Here is a 14,244-nt window from a genome sequence, read left to right on the forward strand (position 1 = left end):
TCCATGTTCTGATAGATACAGGGCATCGTACACCCAGGTTTTAAAGGTCTGCAATTGGTCACACTAATAGAAAATGCAAATCTGTTGGAGACAGAGTAACGTTAGAGGGGTCATGAGATGATCAGTTTCAACAGTGAAGTTGTACAGAAGGTCCTCCAAGGTGTTCAAATGCTTGTACTTATTCAGACATGTAGCTTCAAAGTGCTAGTTTTTGAAGGATGGGTTGCTTCAGTTGTCAGATAAAGCATATGAAAAGCTTTCACATTAACAGTAGCTGAAGCCTTCTGTGGGCATAAAGTCTCACAAAAATAAAGCATACTGTTTCAGTGATTGGAAACTTAAAAAAAAGGCATCTGAAAAGATTTTTTTTTTTTTAATTTTGAACTTGTAATTCTGCTTATGTACAAATGCTTGAATGTCAGATCTAAGGGGAGCAGTTATAATGTGGCATGTGATGCATTTATACGTCTGTTGTCTGGGAGGCATGTCTTCGATATGCTGTGCTGCTTCTCTGTGCTAGAATATTAAGAATATTGAAACTGTGCTTCTGATAGAGTGGATAAACAAAAATAGCTTGCTCTATGTCCTACGCTGTCCTGGGGGAGGTGAGTAGTAGAATGATTCTACGCATTAGGGAAGAAGTTGTACAGTTTTCTTGTCAAACTGGAGTTTGGATAAGGCATGTTCATGTACTTTGTGGCAACCAATTGATTGCTTATCAAGAACATTTGTGAAGGTGTTAGTATTAATGATCAGTTTCTAGGTTTGTGAGTTTTTGTTTTTAAATGTAGGGCAGAGCTACGCAGTGGTATTCGGTTATTGCAAACTGTTGTAGAGACTAAAATTTTGAATGGATTTAAAGGGGTAGATGGGTAAAGTCATGATGAGTAGCGCCTCTGTGGATATTGGTGTTATAGGTATGTTTTGCAGCAGAAGAAATGAAAGAAGTGGGACGTCTGGACAAAGAGCGTTCTAACTGTTCTCTGGGTTTTATACTCTTGCCCAAAACACTGCTTCTTGACCTCCTAAGGACACGGTAAGGTAATAGGACTAATCTGCCTCTTCAGCAGAGGTGTGTAAAAATACTGCAGCGGAGCTGTGCAATAATACCACAGTGTTTCATTTACTGGTTTTGTTTTCTATACTCTTCTAAATGTTTAAAAACTGTCACAGAAAAAAGAAGGGAATGGAAAAATACTGGGGAAGTGACAAAGGATTGGTCATTACAAGATACTGTGCTGCATTTGCTAGACATGGTTTAGTAATGATGACTTCTTCTGTCTGCCAAAAATAATTGCTTACACTCTTCACAATAAAAACTATTTCCATTCATTGAGGTTTTCCTGTAACCCTTTCTTTTCCCTTCACAGATTTAAATTGACTAATCAGTCATAATTCTCGTTACATTATTGTATGGCTACGTTAAGTCACAGTAACCAGCCCCGAAACACAAGTTTTTACCCAGTTTTATCCTTTCCCTTGTCACCTCTTTGTGGACCACATCCAAAACAATTTACAAACATTGATGCAATTTTATAATCTAGAAAGTTCAAAGAGCACTGCCAATGAACCTGTTCCATTCGAGAGGCAGAAATAATCAGCACTATTTTGTTCTACTAGCAAATGATACAGTTGTGCTGTTTTTTGAATTTTCCTACCCTCAGAAAGTTACTTCTGAAGTTACTTCACTTATAAAATTACGAACAGGAAAGAGGACTCTGCTGACAACTTCTTAAAGCAGTTAAAGTAATTTTGTTTTGCATGGGAATTGTCTTTTTTAGTTTCTATCTTGAGAATGTGAATAAATTCAGAAATCAGGGATGCCCTTTGTTAGACTTCTTGATACAAAAAACTTTTAGAGCTTGCAGTAACTTTTAAGCACTTGGAGGATTTCAGGTGGTAGAGATGAGAGGAAATATATATTGAAAGAATAGGATTTGGGGCTATTTCATGATGCAGAAGCAAGCTGTGTTTTACTTGAAAGTCAGTATGAATTGCTTGACAAGCATCATGTGCTTGAGCATTCTTCTATCCAGCAGTTCTGTGGAGTGCTTGCATGCAACTGTTGTGTCACAGACACTCAATGCAAACGCAGGTTTTGGATTGGGTTCGTACATGGTTCTTTCCAGCAGCAAGTTGAGTTCTGCCAGTAATACTTAATTTTTTCATTGCATCTGTCATACTTGCTCTAGTCAGCTGTAATGGAAGGAGTACCTGTTACCAGGCAGACCTGTCCCAGTGGCACAGCCTGGTGTTTGAGGTGTGAAGAATGTCTTTTAAGTTTTGCAGGTGAGAGGGATGGGGGCCGGTGACCCTCAACCCTTAGACAATTATACTGAAGATCACTGGTACAGCTAAGCCACGGTGAAGGTAAAGTGGGGGGTTGCTCTCTGCTTCACCTTAGCAGGTGATGCCAATACTTGATCTTGCTGTAAAGAAAGAAAACCAAGAATGAAAACAAAGAAGAAAGAATTAGGAGATTGGATATTAAATATTTCCAGTATGTGTATCTAGATCTGTCAACAACAAGATGTTTCTTTGCTGGGAATGCTCTGAGGGGTTGGGTTTTTTTGTTTGTTGTTTTTTTTTTTATATGTTTACATTGAGTGTTGAAAGTAGTAGTTTGACAACCAATATTATTATCATCGCAATGATTCCACTCTTCTTTTCCTTTATGCCTTATTAAGGCTTTTTTTTTTCCTTCCCATTCATAGATTCGGTTTATATTCTCATCATCGAGGCCTCTATGGAGTTCTTCACCTTGACAGTAGTTCCTCCATAACCTATAGCTGCAGTTTTGGGGAAGTTAAGTACATCGTGCGTAGGACAATATGAATTTCTCTCACTTTCGCAGGAGTTGGTAAAAACAGAAAGTTCAGATGTTTATGGCACAGCTGGTGTGTGAGATTGTTTGTAATGACCAGTAATAAAACCGGTGCTGTGTCTTGTGTTCTGTTTGTTCCTAAAGGACTGTGGCAGTCTCTGAGCAGACTATAAATCTTACTTCCTGCTCTTTGGCTTACAGAGAAAAATAAATTATTAATAGAGTGTTATATATTGATAGTGTTATCTGAAAAGAGCTTATTTACTTACAACTAAAGCCAGGGGTGGAGGGGAGCTTAGGTTAAACCTTGACTTCAGTTTTATAAGACAGGTGTCTAGTTATTTTACTGCAGTATAAAATGGTAGTAAAAAGTCAGGTATGCTTATGGACTGTTTCTGTGGTGCAAATGCACTGGACCGTTGAAGTGTGTGTAAGGATGGGGAGGTTCATCCTTGAAATACGAAGTAACTTATGCACTAACTAGGAGGTGATCAGTGAAAGATAAAGGATCATGAAAGAAAGAAGGTTTTGATAGTGGAGATGTGGAAGGATTATGTGACTTAAATGTGCTCATTGCCTTAACAGAAGTAACGTGGAAAAAGGCAGGATGTGGTGGTTACATGAAAGTGATCTTGAATGACTGGGGAATAACTCCTTTCCTGGTATATTTAAAATAACCTGTTTGCACTAAGAAAAAGAAGTGATGTAATCTCATGAGTACTAATGGGAAATATACTAATAATAAAACTATTAAACTGTAAGTTTAAATATTTTAATCTTACTGTGCTTTCCAATCGTGCTCCTTGTGTGTTTGTTTTAAGTGAATTTTGTGTGAAAAAAAGCTATCAGTATTGCTTTAGCACTTCACTGAAAGGAAATAGGGGACTATAACTGTTGAAGTATAAACATTACCTTTGAACTCTGTCATTGTCTGCTTATTGAAAGATTACAGTGTTTGGATTTAGAAATGTCTTTGAAGCCATATTCGATGAAAGTACATTGTTCAAACTTATGAGGAGTAGTTTGTGTGACATGTTGTTACTCTAGTTACTTAACCAAGCGAATCTACAGTGCACTTAGAGTTTAAGCAAATCAAGGTTAAACTCTCATTTTCATCTCAGCAAGCCTTGCAGAATACCTTATTAGAATACTAACAGGGTCAGAGAGGCTCAGCTGCATTCATCCAGTCCTGGAAAATTCTCCCAAAGCTGTCATGCTTTCCATGCATACTTCACAATTAAAAGCTAAGCACGGGGGATAAAAGTAGAAAGTGAATGTAGCACAGAATTAATTCTAGATTTGTACTGTGGAAGCACTTTCTTAGTATAGACATCTAATTTAATACTTCCAGTATTGTGAAATAACTCTGTACGTGAGCGTGGCATGCTTTGTGTATGAGCTTTTATCACTCTGCTATTGAGAACTGCATAGAACTTGGAAAGTATGAGGTTAGATAATGAATGTTGTAATTACAGAACGCTTGTTCTCAGGAGGATTTTGGTGTTTAACCCCCTGCCCTCCTTTCTGCTTGCGCCTGCTGAAGCTTTGTTAACCTCCTTGTATGTGTCAGGGCTGTCCTCGCAAGCCCCAGGAGTTGCTGGTGTGAGGGCTTGGGAGGTTGCTACCCCCGGCCACCGTGCTCTTTTGCTGGAGGTCAGTGCCTCTGAGGCAGTATTGAGCATGTGCCAGCTCATCGCTGCAGCTGTTCAGAGCCCAGCATATTAATTTAAACTGCCAGTGATTCTGGTTTAGGCTATGCTAGACTTGCCACCAACAATGCTTGCTCACTTCTTGTGCCCTCACTGTGGAGGTGGTCACCTCCTCATGTTTTGTGGCTGGAACTTGTAACCTCTTAAAAATACCCTAATGTGAGTTTCCAGGGTGAGTGTCGAGGCTCAGGGCTGACAGAAGGGCTGCTAGCTGACTGTTCGTGTAACTCAAGAGAATTATGAGAAGAGGTTAAAAGGGCGTGTTTCAGCAATTTAAAGTTAGAAGGGCAATGTAACTAACAGGGATAGCAGACTTGAGAGTTACATGTCACTTGTGAAGTACATACCTAAAATCTTGTTTCTGTAGTAAGTATATTTAAAAAAAAAAAAAACTTTTCCCCTGCCCCATCTGTGTTAGAGGAGTTTGAAGGAGCAGCAGCTACCACTTCTTTATTCAGCCTGTGCAGTTATTGAAAGACCTCTTTGGAAGATTGACAGAGACTACGCTTTTGAGAATAACTGTGCTTTGTTTCTACAATGATTTGTGAGAGCAGCTATCCTGAAAATTTTTCCTATCAGCAGGCTATGGTGCTTCCATGGGCATGGCAAGCATGTGAGGAAAATGAGGAGTAAGGCTTACCTTGCCAAGACGCATTTTGTATTAGCAAGTTGTGATGATGTTGAACTTGTCAGCCTCGTCTCTTTGTGTTTGTATTAAGTAAATATTAGTAAAGAAAAATTTTTCTCTTTCGCATAGCAATGAGGAGTGAGTTTGATGATTTAAAAAATGATGTGGCTTATTTATGAAGTAGCGTTTGCTATGTTTATCTTGTTCACAAAATGATCTGTGAGTTAATTTGGACATCAATTACCTCTAAGGGTAGCTTAACAAAAAAGTATTTGTGTTGACAGTTTATGCAGTTTGAGGCAAGCAGTCTGCTTCTCCTGAAATACTCTTTTGTTGACCTTTTTCTAATGTTGGTCACATGTCATTGGCATTACAAGGGACACTGGTGTCTTGGTCAGATACCAGAGGAGAAGTATTTGCAGTTTCAGGTAGGCAGCAGAGATTCCTGTGTTGAAGATGTCGCTACAAGCAGCTGGGGGGTTTGGTCAGTAATGCTTTCTGCCTGCTCCCTCCTGATCTCAACTTGAAATTCCATCTTGAGGAATAACTAAAAGGAAAGGGGCTTTCTTAAGGTCTCCATTCCGCTGCTTCCTACCAGAAATTATTTGCTACTCACTCTGTTTAGGAAGCATGTCATTTAAAATAAGAAGTAAAATTATAGCAGTTGATTTCACACACTTTAGTGTGAAGAGCAAAGGCGCTATGAGCAGCATTGCCAAGTTGACTCCTGTGACCTTGCTAATTACTGCTCTATTCAGCCAGGTATTTCTGAGCCTTGTCAGCAATGGTTATTGAGCACTTTATTTCATGCTTAGTTCTGGGAAGTCTTGACTAGGAAAAGACGATAGATGGAGACAATCTGAGAAGGGAGGGGAAAAGAAAAAAAAGAAGTAGAAACCCCAAACCATGTTGTTGGGAAGGTCTTCTGGAGGGGAGCAGGCTGGCGGCCGAGGGGAAGCCGGTGCCACCATGCTAATCCCCGCTGCGGAGGGGCAGGGGGCAGCCATGCGGACAATGGTGCTGGAGCCAGCAAGTCTGCGCGCAGCCTTGCCGGGCGCCCGCGGCTGCACAGGGAGGGCCGGCCGGGGGCTGCGGTGCTCACTGCAGCTGGCAGTCGGCCGCAGGCCCGCAGAAAGCCCACCGCCTGCGGAAGGCGTCTGGGGAGGGGATGGGGGCAGCGGAGAGGGCTCCCAGTCAGTTCTTTAATGGAGGTTGGGGGGAGGATCGGCCCGTTGCAGATGCATTGCTCTCATTTTCTTCTCGGCACCAAATCTGACATCAGAGCGGTGCTTTTCATGTGGTAACTGCGCTGTGGCCAGGCCACATTGCGTGTCGTGGCTGGGCTCCGCTGCAGACAGTTACAGGCCTGGCCGGAGGCTGGCTGCAGTCACCAGGAAAAAGCGCCACAAAACAAAGAATGGGTGCCAGAACTTCCAACCAGAGTCCAGGTGCTGGAGAACTCACCCCGCACCGGGGGATTTGCGTGGTTGTCCTCACTGGGACACCCAAGGTGGCCAGGAGGCCCCTTATCTGCCTTGGGCAAAAGCCAGCAGTGTAACAGCAGCGGGCTAACACCACGAGACCGAGCGTAATAAACTTTGCCCTGTCACTTCTCTGGTTTGTTTTTTTTTTTTGACATAGATTAATGAGCAATTGTTCTTAAATTAAGGAAAAAAAAAAAAAAAAAAAAACCACTGTAAGGCTGTTAAAACATTCATTAATCATCTTTGTAATGCTGAAAGGGATGTTATGTGTTGAAAACCTTCTGATAAAAGCATTTGTATTTCTGAAGGTACTGGCCCTGACTTTAGGTCCATGCCTGCATTTTTAAATGGAAATAAATGTAGTGTAAGGATGTTCCCATCCCCAGCTTAGGTGTCTTATTTGTATTAAATACAGCTCAGAACCGAAGTACATTCTAGGTCTCATAGGCAGTGTAGTATGACCACATAATATCTTCAATAGTGACATGTGAAATTTGTAACAATTTTAATGGCTTTTTTCTCCAACTTGCATTGACTGGCGTGACAGTAAGGAACTAGCAAAATCGATAAACAGATACTAAAAACCAGTTAGGGGCAATAGCTTCTAGTAGAATAGCAGAAATCAATGCCTTCTGTGGTAGGAAAGAGCCTGGGTGTCCACTTGCCACTTCTCTTAAGTGCAGAAGCTCCCAGCCAGCTAATCACGAAAATGGTGCAGTTGAAAGAGGGAAACTGGGTCAAGATGAATAAAAACTGTGTAGTGAGATCCTGTTTGAATATGTTCAAATAACAGAATGCGTCATGTTTATAACACACAAGGATATGTGTGAATACCTGATGGCACTGGGAAAGTAAGTTTAGTGAATTTCATTACTGTTAATTTAATGGCAGAAACTTTGTAGCAGTTAATTGGAATTCCAGAATAACAGTAAGATGGGCATTCAGGAGTCCATTGAGTGGCGTCCCCAATTACCTAATTGTGCTGGGCATGGTAAAAAGCAGCTATGCTTTAATTTCTTCATGGTTAACAACTTTGTTTGTGAAACGGACAGATATATCATAATTCAGTAGTTTGCTTTCTAAAGTCTGCAGTAATACACGCATTTGTTTCTGGCGAGCAGTGTGAAATCTTCCTTTTGTAGGATTTCTGTTAGTGCCCAGGGTGGATTTTGGTGACTTCTCTTCCGGCTGCTCACAAATAAGTCCTTTCTTAAGAATGTTAACACTGCTGCAGAAGGTAATTGTTAGAGTTTATGGTTTTTGGATGAACAAATCCACCATTGCAGTAGGTACATTATAAACACGTTTATAAATATTCTCTGCATAGCACTGAGATATGTTCTTCATTTCAGTCTCAAGGAGTGTATAATGCACACACACTGCATTTAATATTTCAAATTTTGTAGCAGATTGTGAAGGTAAAAAGAACATGGAAATAATGTAAACAATCTTTTTAGTTTTTATATTTTGCAGTCACTAATAGTTTTAGATTAATATAATCTGCAGTTCAGTGGAATATTTTTGCGGACTTGCACAAATTAGCACCTAAACAAAAATGGCCTTCTTTGGAGTAGTTTTTGTTGCTGCCATGCAGACAACTGGCTTTCAGTATTTTTTTTCTCCATTGACTCTATGATTTCTTAATAGATTTTAGCAGTTTTACCTTCATTTTTTTAAGGTATCATATTTGAAAAACATTTTAACTAGTTCTGTACTACCTATGTTTAACTTCTACACTTCTAAATAGTTTGTGAAGGCATGCCTTGCAATAAAATAATAGAGAGTTGTTTTAAAAGTCTGAGGAAAATAGGCCTGTACGAGTATTTGACAAAATTATGCCAGTACAGAACCTGAAACTTACATTTAAACTTCCTGTTGTTGTGGAATTGACTGAAGTTAAATACAGCCCTTTCTATGAACATGGAGTTGGAAGGGCTCTCAGATCAGTTTGTTCATTTCCCGTCACCTGCACCTAGATCAGATGGTGGCCTTTATAAGCTACAGAGAAATTAAGTTTTTGGACTCTATTTAACAGTCTTCCCTAAAACCTAACCAGGGTTCAGAAATTGTCTTCCAATTTCTGATCTAAACAGACTTTAATAGCTAATCCATACCTTATCGTTGTTGAGCCAGTAGTTCTATTCAGATTGAATGCTTGCCCATCTTTCCATGTGTTTATTCATATTTTGTATTTCCAAAGTGTAATTATTTCCTAGCCAACTTTCACTTTATTAATCTTTTTTTTTTTTTTTTTTTTTTTTTTTTTTTTTTTTTTGTCTCCATTCATAGGGTTTTCCCATTCTCCAGATAATATTATCAGTCCTTCTAGGCATATGCTGAATTTATCAGTTGTATTGTCTCTTGTACAGTGCTGTTCATGCTTTACTGTTTCCTCTGGAAAATTTTCCTGCACGGTCTTAGAGTCATGTTTGCCTGTTTCCTAGCCACATCTCACCGGTGTCTCTGACATGAGGTATTCAGTTAGTGTACTCAAGTCCTTGGTTATAGCTGTCTCCTGTGCACGAATTCCTAGGCTACACAGAGAAGAAATTCTTCCTTATATGTTTAACTTTGCCACTGTCGTGCCATTGTATTTTATTCCAGTCCCAATGCTTCGATTCTTCATGTGATCCAAGTCCTGCATAGAAACAACACTCAACTGAATTGACAACTCATGTTAGCCAGTGTGGCTTATCAACATTCTACTCCTTGTGCTTAGTTCTGTAATGAAAGTTGATAAATACTCTTGAATCCAGGTCTTTGAATGTTGTTTGAACTGTGGTTGTAATCTCTTTTCTCAGAACTACTTATTGTCTGCTCTGTAGTGAATTCTTTACTGTTATTTTTTTCATGCAAATCAATAATTATAGCACCATATCAGGTTTTCTAAAGCTCTAATAGTTGTAATAGAAAAGTTGCTGTTGTATGCTGGCTTAGACTGACAATCCAGTTTCTCCAGCATTCTGTGCAACCTCAAAGTTGTATGTATGATTGAGGCAGCATGCTTATAATTACCTCAACCACGTCTTGCACCCATTACACATAGGGGCTACATCTAATATTTTCCAGTTTTGCTTTGCCAAACAGATTTACTTGGTACTGTACGTACTGCTGCAAATGTTTTGAAACATATCCTGTGTGTTGAAATGGACTTGATGTTTTAATTCTTGGGAAGTTAGAGATTGATGTTTCTTTTGATACATTCCCTTTTTACAAGATAAATTCCCTTTTTACAATACTGTCTTTGTTGCTATGTTCAGCACTATCATTCTTTATTAAAATCTGGGATAGTGCGGCTCATTTGGTTTGGGGATCATGCTGTTAAAACTATTACAGAGCCACATCTAAAGAACAATTAAAACTAGATTCCCTACTTCTAAAATCATTTCAGACCATACAACAAATCTTGTGCACTTTTGCTTCGTATTTTTGGAGTCATACAGAGCGTAGGGCTAGATGCCCATGCTGGTTCATAAATTCACAGCTGAGTTCCAATTTCAAAAAAAAAAAAAAAAAGTTATAATAACAAAAGCATTATCGTCAATAAAATATTTCTAAGAAAGATAATAAATTCCACTGTAGACAAATCAGGCTTTACGATTTAGGAATAAATTGCTTTCTGAAAGATTATAGTTGAATACTTCTTCATGGTTATAACAGAAAAAATAGACATTGAGGAGTTTGAAAACAACTGATTGGGTTGTGGTTTTGAAGTTCTTCAGCATTACTGTGTTGGCAGACCGATGTTCCAGCAGTTAATTGGTGCTTTAACACATTTGAAGTGCTCATTTATTTGTGTCATTCTAGACTATTAATACCAGGCAGTTTTGGGAGAAATTCCAGCTATTACTTACCTCAGTGTGCTACAGCATGGCTGCAGACTTTCTGGATTCCCATCAATAAGGAACAACTTTGAAGAGGTGCAGCTGTGGCCCTTTCAGTTCTGTCAAATGGACTTTTTGTTGTTTTGTCTTGTTTTAATTAAAGATATTCTCAGACGAAGGTCATAACAACCACTCTTTGGGGTATGGTGTTTGCTAGAACAACTAGTCTGTTTTAAAACAGTCTGTTTTTTCAATCTGTTGAACTATATAGCTGTATCAGAGTACCAGGTCATGTTAAGAACTAAATATTTTCAGTTTCCTCACCTGAGAAGGAACAGCATAGGCTATTGAACTAATTCTCATAGCTTAGCTCAGAAGCTGAAATCATAAAAAGGAAGAGCAGCTCAAAAGATGAATAAGAAACACCTCAAATCGTGTATGATAGCTGTGGCAGAGAAGCTTTGTTGGATGTTAGTGTGGTTACTGAAAAAATTGCCTCAGCCTGCCCACATCAGGTTTTTGACATTCATTTGTTGCTATTGAAGTGTGGGCAATAGAACAGGACATGTTCTCATAGTTTGTGTTGTGGCACTTTATTCTAAATCTGTTGGTTTTTGTTTGGTTTTTAAATTTGTGGCTTAAGTTTCCCTGCCGCACCATAAGACATCGTCACTGCAGCTGTAAGTACAGCAATATTTGTAGCTCCCATCTACCAAGGCCTTAAACCCGCTGCAGGGCTTTCCTGGCTAACAGCAAACCTGATGCTTCAATGTTTGACACTACAGAAAGATAATTCAAGTAACAACGTGAAGTCATATCATGTATGGATTTCAGGGGAACAGAAGGGAATTGCAGTCCTGCTGGGTTTTAGTTTCCATTTTTTGATGTATTCTTTTACGTGGTGATAAGCATTCTAAAACTAGAGTATTTAAAAATAGGGAATTAAAATTTGTTCCTGTTGTCATTTTATTACATACACTTTCATGTATATATTTACACGTATTTGTCTTCTGAAAAGTGAAATATTAGTGAAAGGAGGACCCAGGTACAAAATACGGGTTCTAAGCTGAGAGCATTATATCCTACAGGGTTGGACAAAATTTTTTGAAAACTCTTAGATTGTCTCTCAGAAACTAAAATCACCATGAAATTGGAAGTGAATTGCCTTAAAATGGTCTTTTTTTTCAATTTTTTCCTGATGCTATGGTAGCGTACTCTGTTGTGCAGTATGTAAACTTTTCTGAAAGTTTCAAACACTCCTCCTCTTGAAATGTGAAAGACAGTGAGAATAGGTGGCACTTACAGAAATTTGCATGAAGAAGTGCAGAAATGATTTTTAAATGCACTTTAATCAGATTATTAGAGGGTTTTTTCCTTGATGGACTGCTACAGTGGTGTTGTAAATTAAACCTTTGCTTAACTATGTACAAGGTGTTGGCCGCTCATATCATCTATGTGTTTTATTGAGGATTGAAGTTCATCACAACTGAAACAGGAACTGCAGTAATAATATATAGTTTTATGTCGGTGTCTTGACATTTTTGTAATTAGAAGGACGTCCCCTTCAGCTGTCGGAATCGGTTATATTTCTTTTGATTGTGAAATGCTAAAGAGAGAATAGTTTTGTTACCACATTGCTTTCATTTTTGCCTGGAGAGGAAGTTTATTTTGCAGCTAGGAGTGTTCGAGGATGTTTGCAAGGCGTCTTGTTGTAAATACGGCCTGACCATAGGACAACCTGCCTTCCCTCATGGCAAACACCACTGCCGTGGTCGCGTCCAGGCGCAGCACGGCAGCTCGGAGGCGGCCTGTCCGAAGCGGACCCCGCGGCTGCCAGCGCCCAAGCGCTTTGTTGCTTCATTAGGGAGAAGTCAGAGATGTGTGAAAAGTAGGGCACGGGTCGGAGGCTGCATGCCCCTTCCCTGCCGCAATTGAAGTGACAGTCACCTCCCGGCTCTGCTGCTAATTTCCCTCCATGGCAAATGCCTCTGAAGCACTAATTAAAATTAAAAGTTCTCGGGTCTCACCAGCAGACAGATTGAGTTATTTATGGTGGAAGCGGCCACCAGCAGTAATTGCAGCACATCCTTGCACAAATGCAAGTGTTTGCATTCATGAGCAGCGCCAGGCTGACAGGGGTCAGGGGGTCAGGCCCACTGAAACAAGAGGCCGGAGAGAGGCAGAATCAGGGTTCTCCTCCTCTTCCTCCTCCTGCAAAACCGCTTTCGTTTCTCTTAACTGTTTAGGTGTGTGAGCTGCTCTGTAGTCTTTTGAGGCTTAATTACGCTTCCTTTGTTAATCACTGTAAAAAGTTTATTAAGCAGAACATGACCACGAATATGCACTGAATTGATGAGTAGTATTTGACCACTGTGGTCCAAAGAAGTAATTTTTTTTCAATTTGACTGTCTTATCTGTGTGCTTGTCCGCAGAATGAGAACAACTCCGTTTAATTTCAGAGCAAATTATGTGCACACATGATAGTGTAATATTTTGGGAATTGGGGTTATATACATGAAACTGGAAAGATACCAGGACTTTGAATTGCAGTTAACATTATTAACAAATTTTTGTTGATGCTGTGGATTGGACCAACTTTGTCTTCTCCAGCAAACACGATATAACATGCTAGTTTCCAAGAAGAGGGATTAGAATACAATTGATACTAAATAAAATTTATTCTTTATTGTTCGATGTTAAGTGTTACTCGGTTTGTTTGTTTTTTGTCTTCTGAAATAGTACAAAATCTTTAATATTGTAAGTAAATTACTTAACTAAGTATTTTAGTACAAATTTGGTTTTCATCCAGCTGAGAGGCTGGGTTTTTGTTGCTATGATCTTTGCAAGCATTTTTCAGCTGGAAGCAAAATGTGTTGTTCTTTTAGAAAATAACCCTGCTGAATTCTTCCTTATGAAAAATAATGAATATGAACTTTAATTCATGTAAAGGAAACAGGTTTTAAACATTAACTTTTGCACATTAATCTATTAAATGTTACCTATGTTAGCTGTATAAAAGTCTAAAATACATGGCTGTACCTAATGAGTTAATAAATCTAACAATTTCGATCTGAATATTAAAAAAAATGCTGTGAATCTGGTTATTACCAAGTATATTTCAGGGTAAAAACAACTAATGTTTTCAATTATTAATCTTAATAAATATATGCCTTTTTAATTATTTGAGCAACCTAGTTATGCTCAATGCAGTGAAGTATCGTGAGTTTTTTTTACCTATTTTCAGAAATGCAAGTAATGATTTAACATTTTGCTTTACTGTGTCTTTCAGGAAACAGACTTCGAAAAATCGCAAAATCATCTTTGCAGTCAAGCACCAAATCTGGTAGTAGGCTTCACCGAACAGACTAAGCTCAACGTTTGTCAAGCAGAAGGGCCACTGCCTTGCACAGGAAGGATTAGAAGTGAACAATGACTCGACTAAGAGTTTGTGAGCGATTGCTTGGAGCCTACCTGCTTATCATTTTACATGTTCAAGGTAAATATCTGCTAGCTGCAATAAGTGTATTTCTATAACTGAAGAATATGTGTATTCCAGTGGCTTTTTTGTTGTTGTTGTTTTGTGTTTTTTTTTTTTTTTGTTTGTTTGGTTGGTTGTTTTAGAAATGAACTGTTTAAACACGAGGACCATTTTTTTCCAGTCAGGTGGCTTATCTGCCTGACATGCCATGCAGAAGCTTGACAAAAAAAAGCAGCGTTATAGTATGGCGGTCATATGTTGTTGTAGGGTAGATCATGGAGTAAGTCTAGTTTAGCA

The 14,244-nt window shown here is 39.0% G+C and overlaps 1 protein-coding gene across 2 annotated transcripts in view; it reads left to right on the plus strand.

Annotated features, from left to right (window-relative positions):
• Window positions 1-14,244, plus strand: part of BMPR1A (bone morphogenetic protein receptor type 1A) — an 81,881-nt gene that overhangs the window by 43,801 nt on the left and 23,836 nt on the right. For both annotated transcript variants that reach the window (XM_032190862.1, XM_032190863.1), the window contains exon 3: window positions 13,759-13,965. In XM_032190862.1, the coding sequence (XP_032046753.1) occupies window positions 13,899-13,965 (67 nt within the window). In that variant the 5' untranslated portion in view covers window positions 13,759-13,898. The remainder of the gene's footprint in view (window positions 1-13,758; window positions 13,966-14,244) is intronic.

This window comes from Aythya fuligula, chromosome 7 (genome assembly GCF_009819795.1).
Source record: "Aythya fuligula isolate bAytFul2 chromosome 7, bAytFul2.pri, whole genome shotgun sequence".
Lineage (NCBI taxonomy): Eukaryota > Metazoa > Chordata > Aves > Anseriformes > Anatidae > Aythya > Aythya fuligula.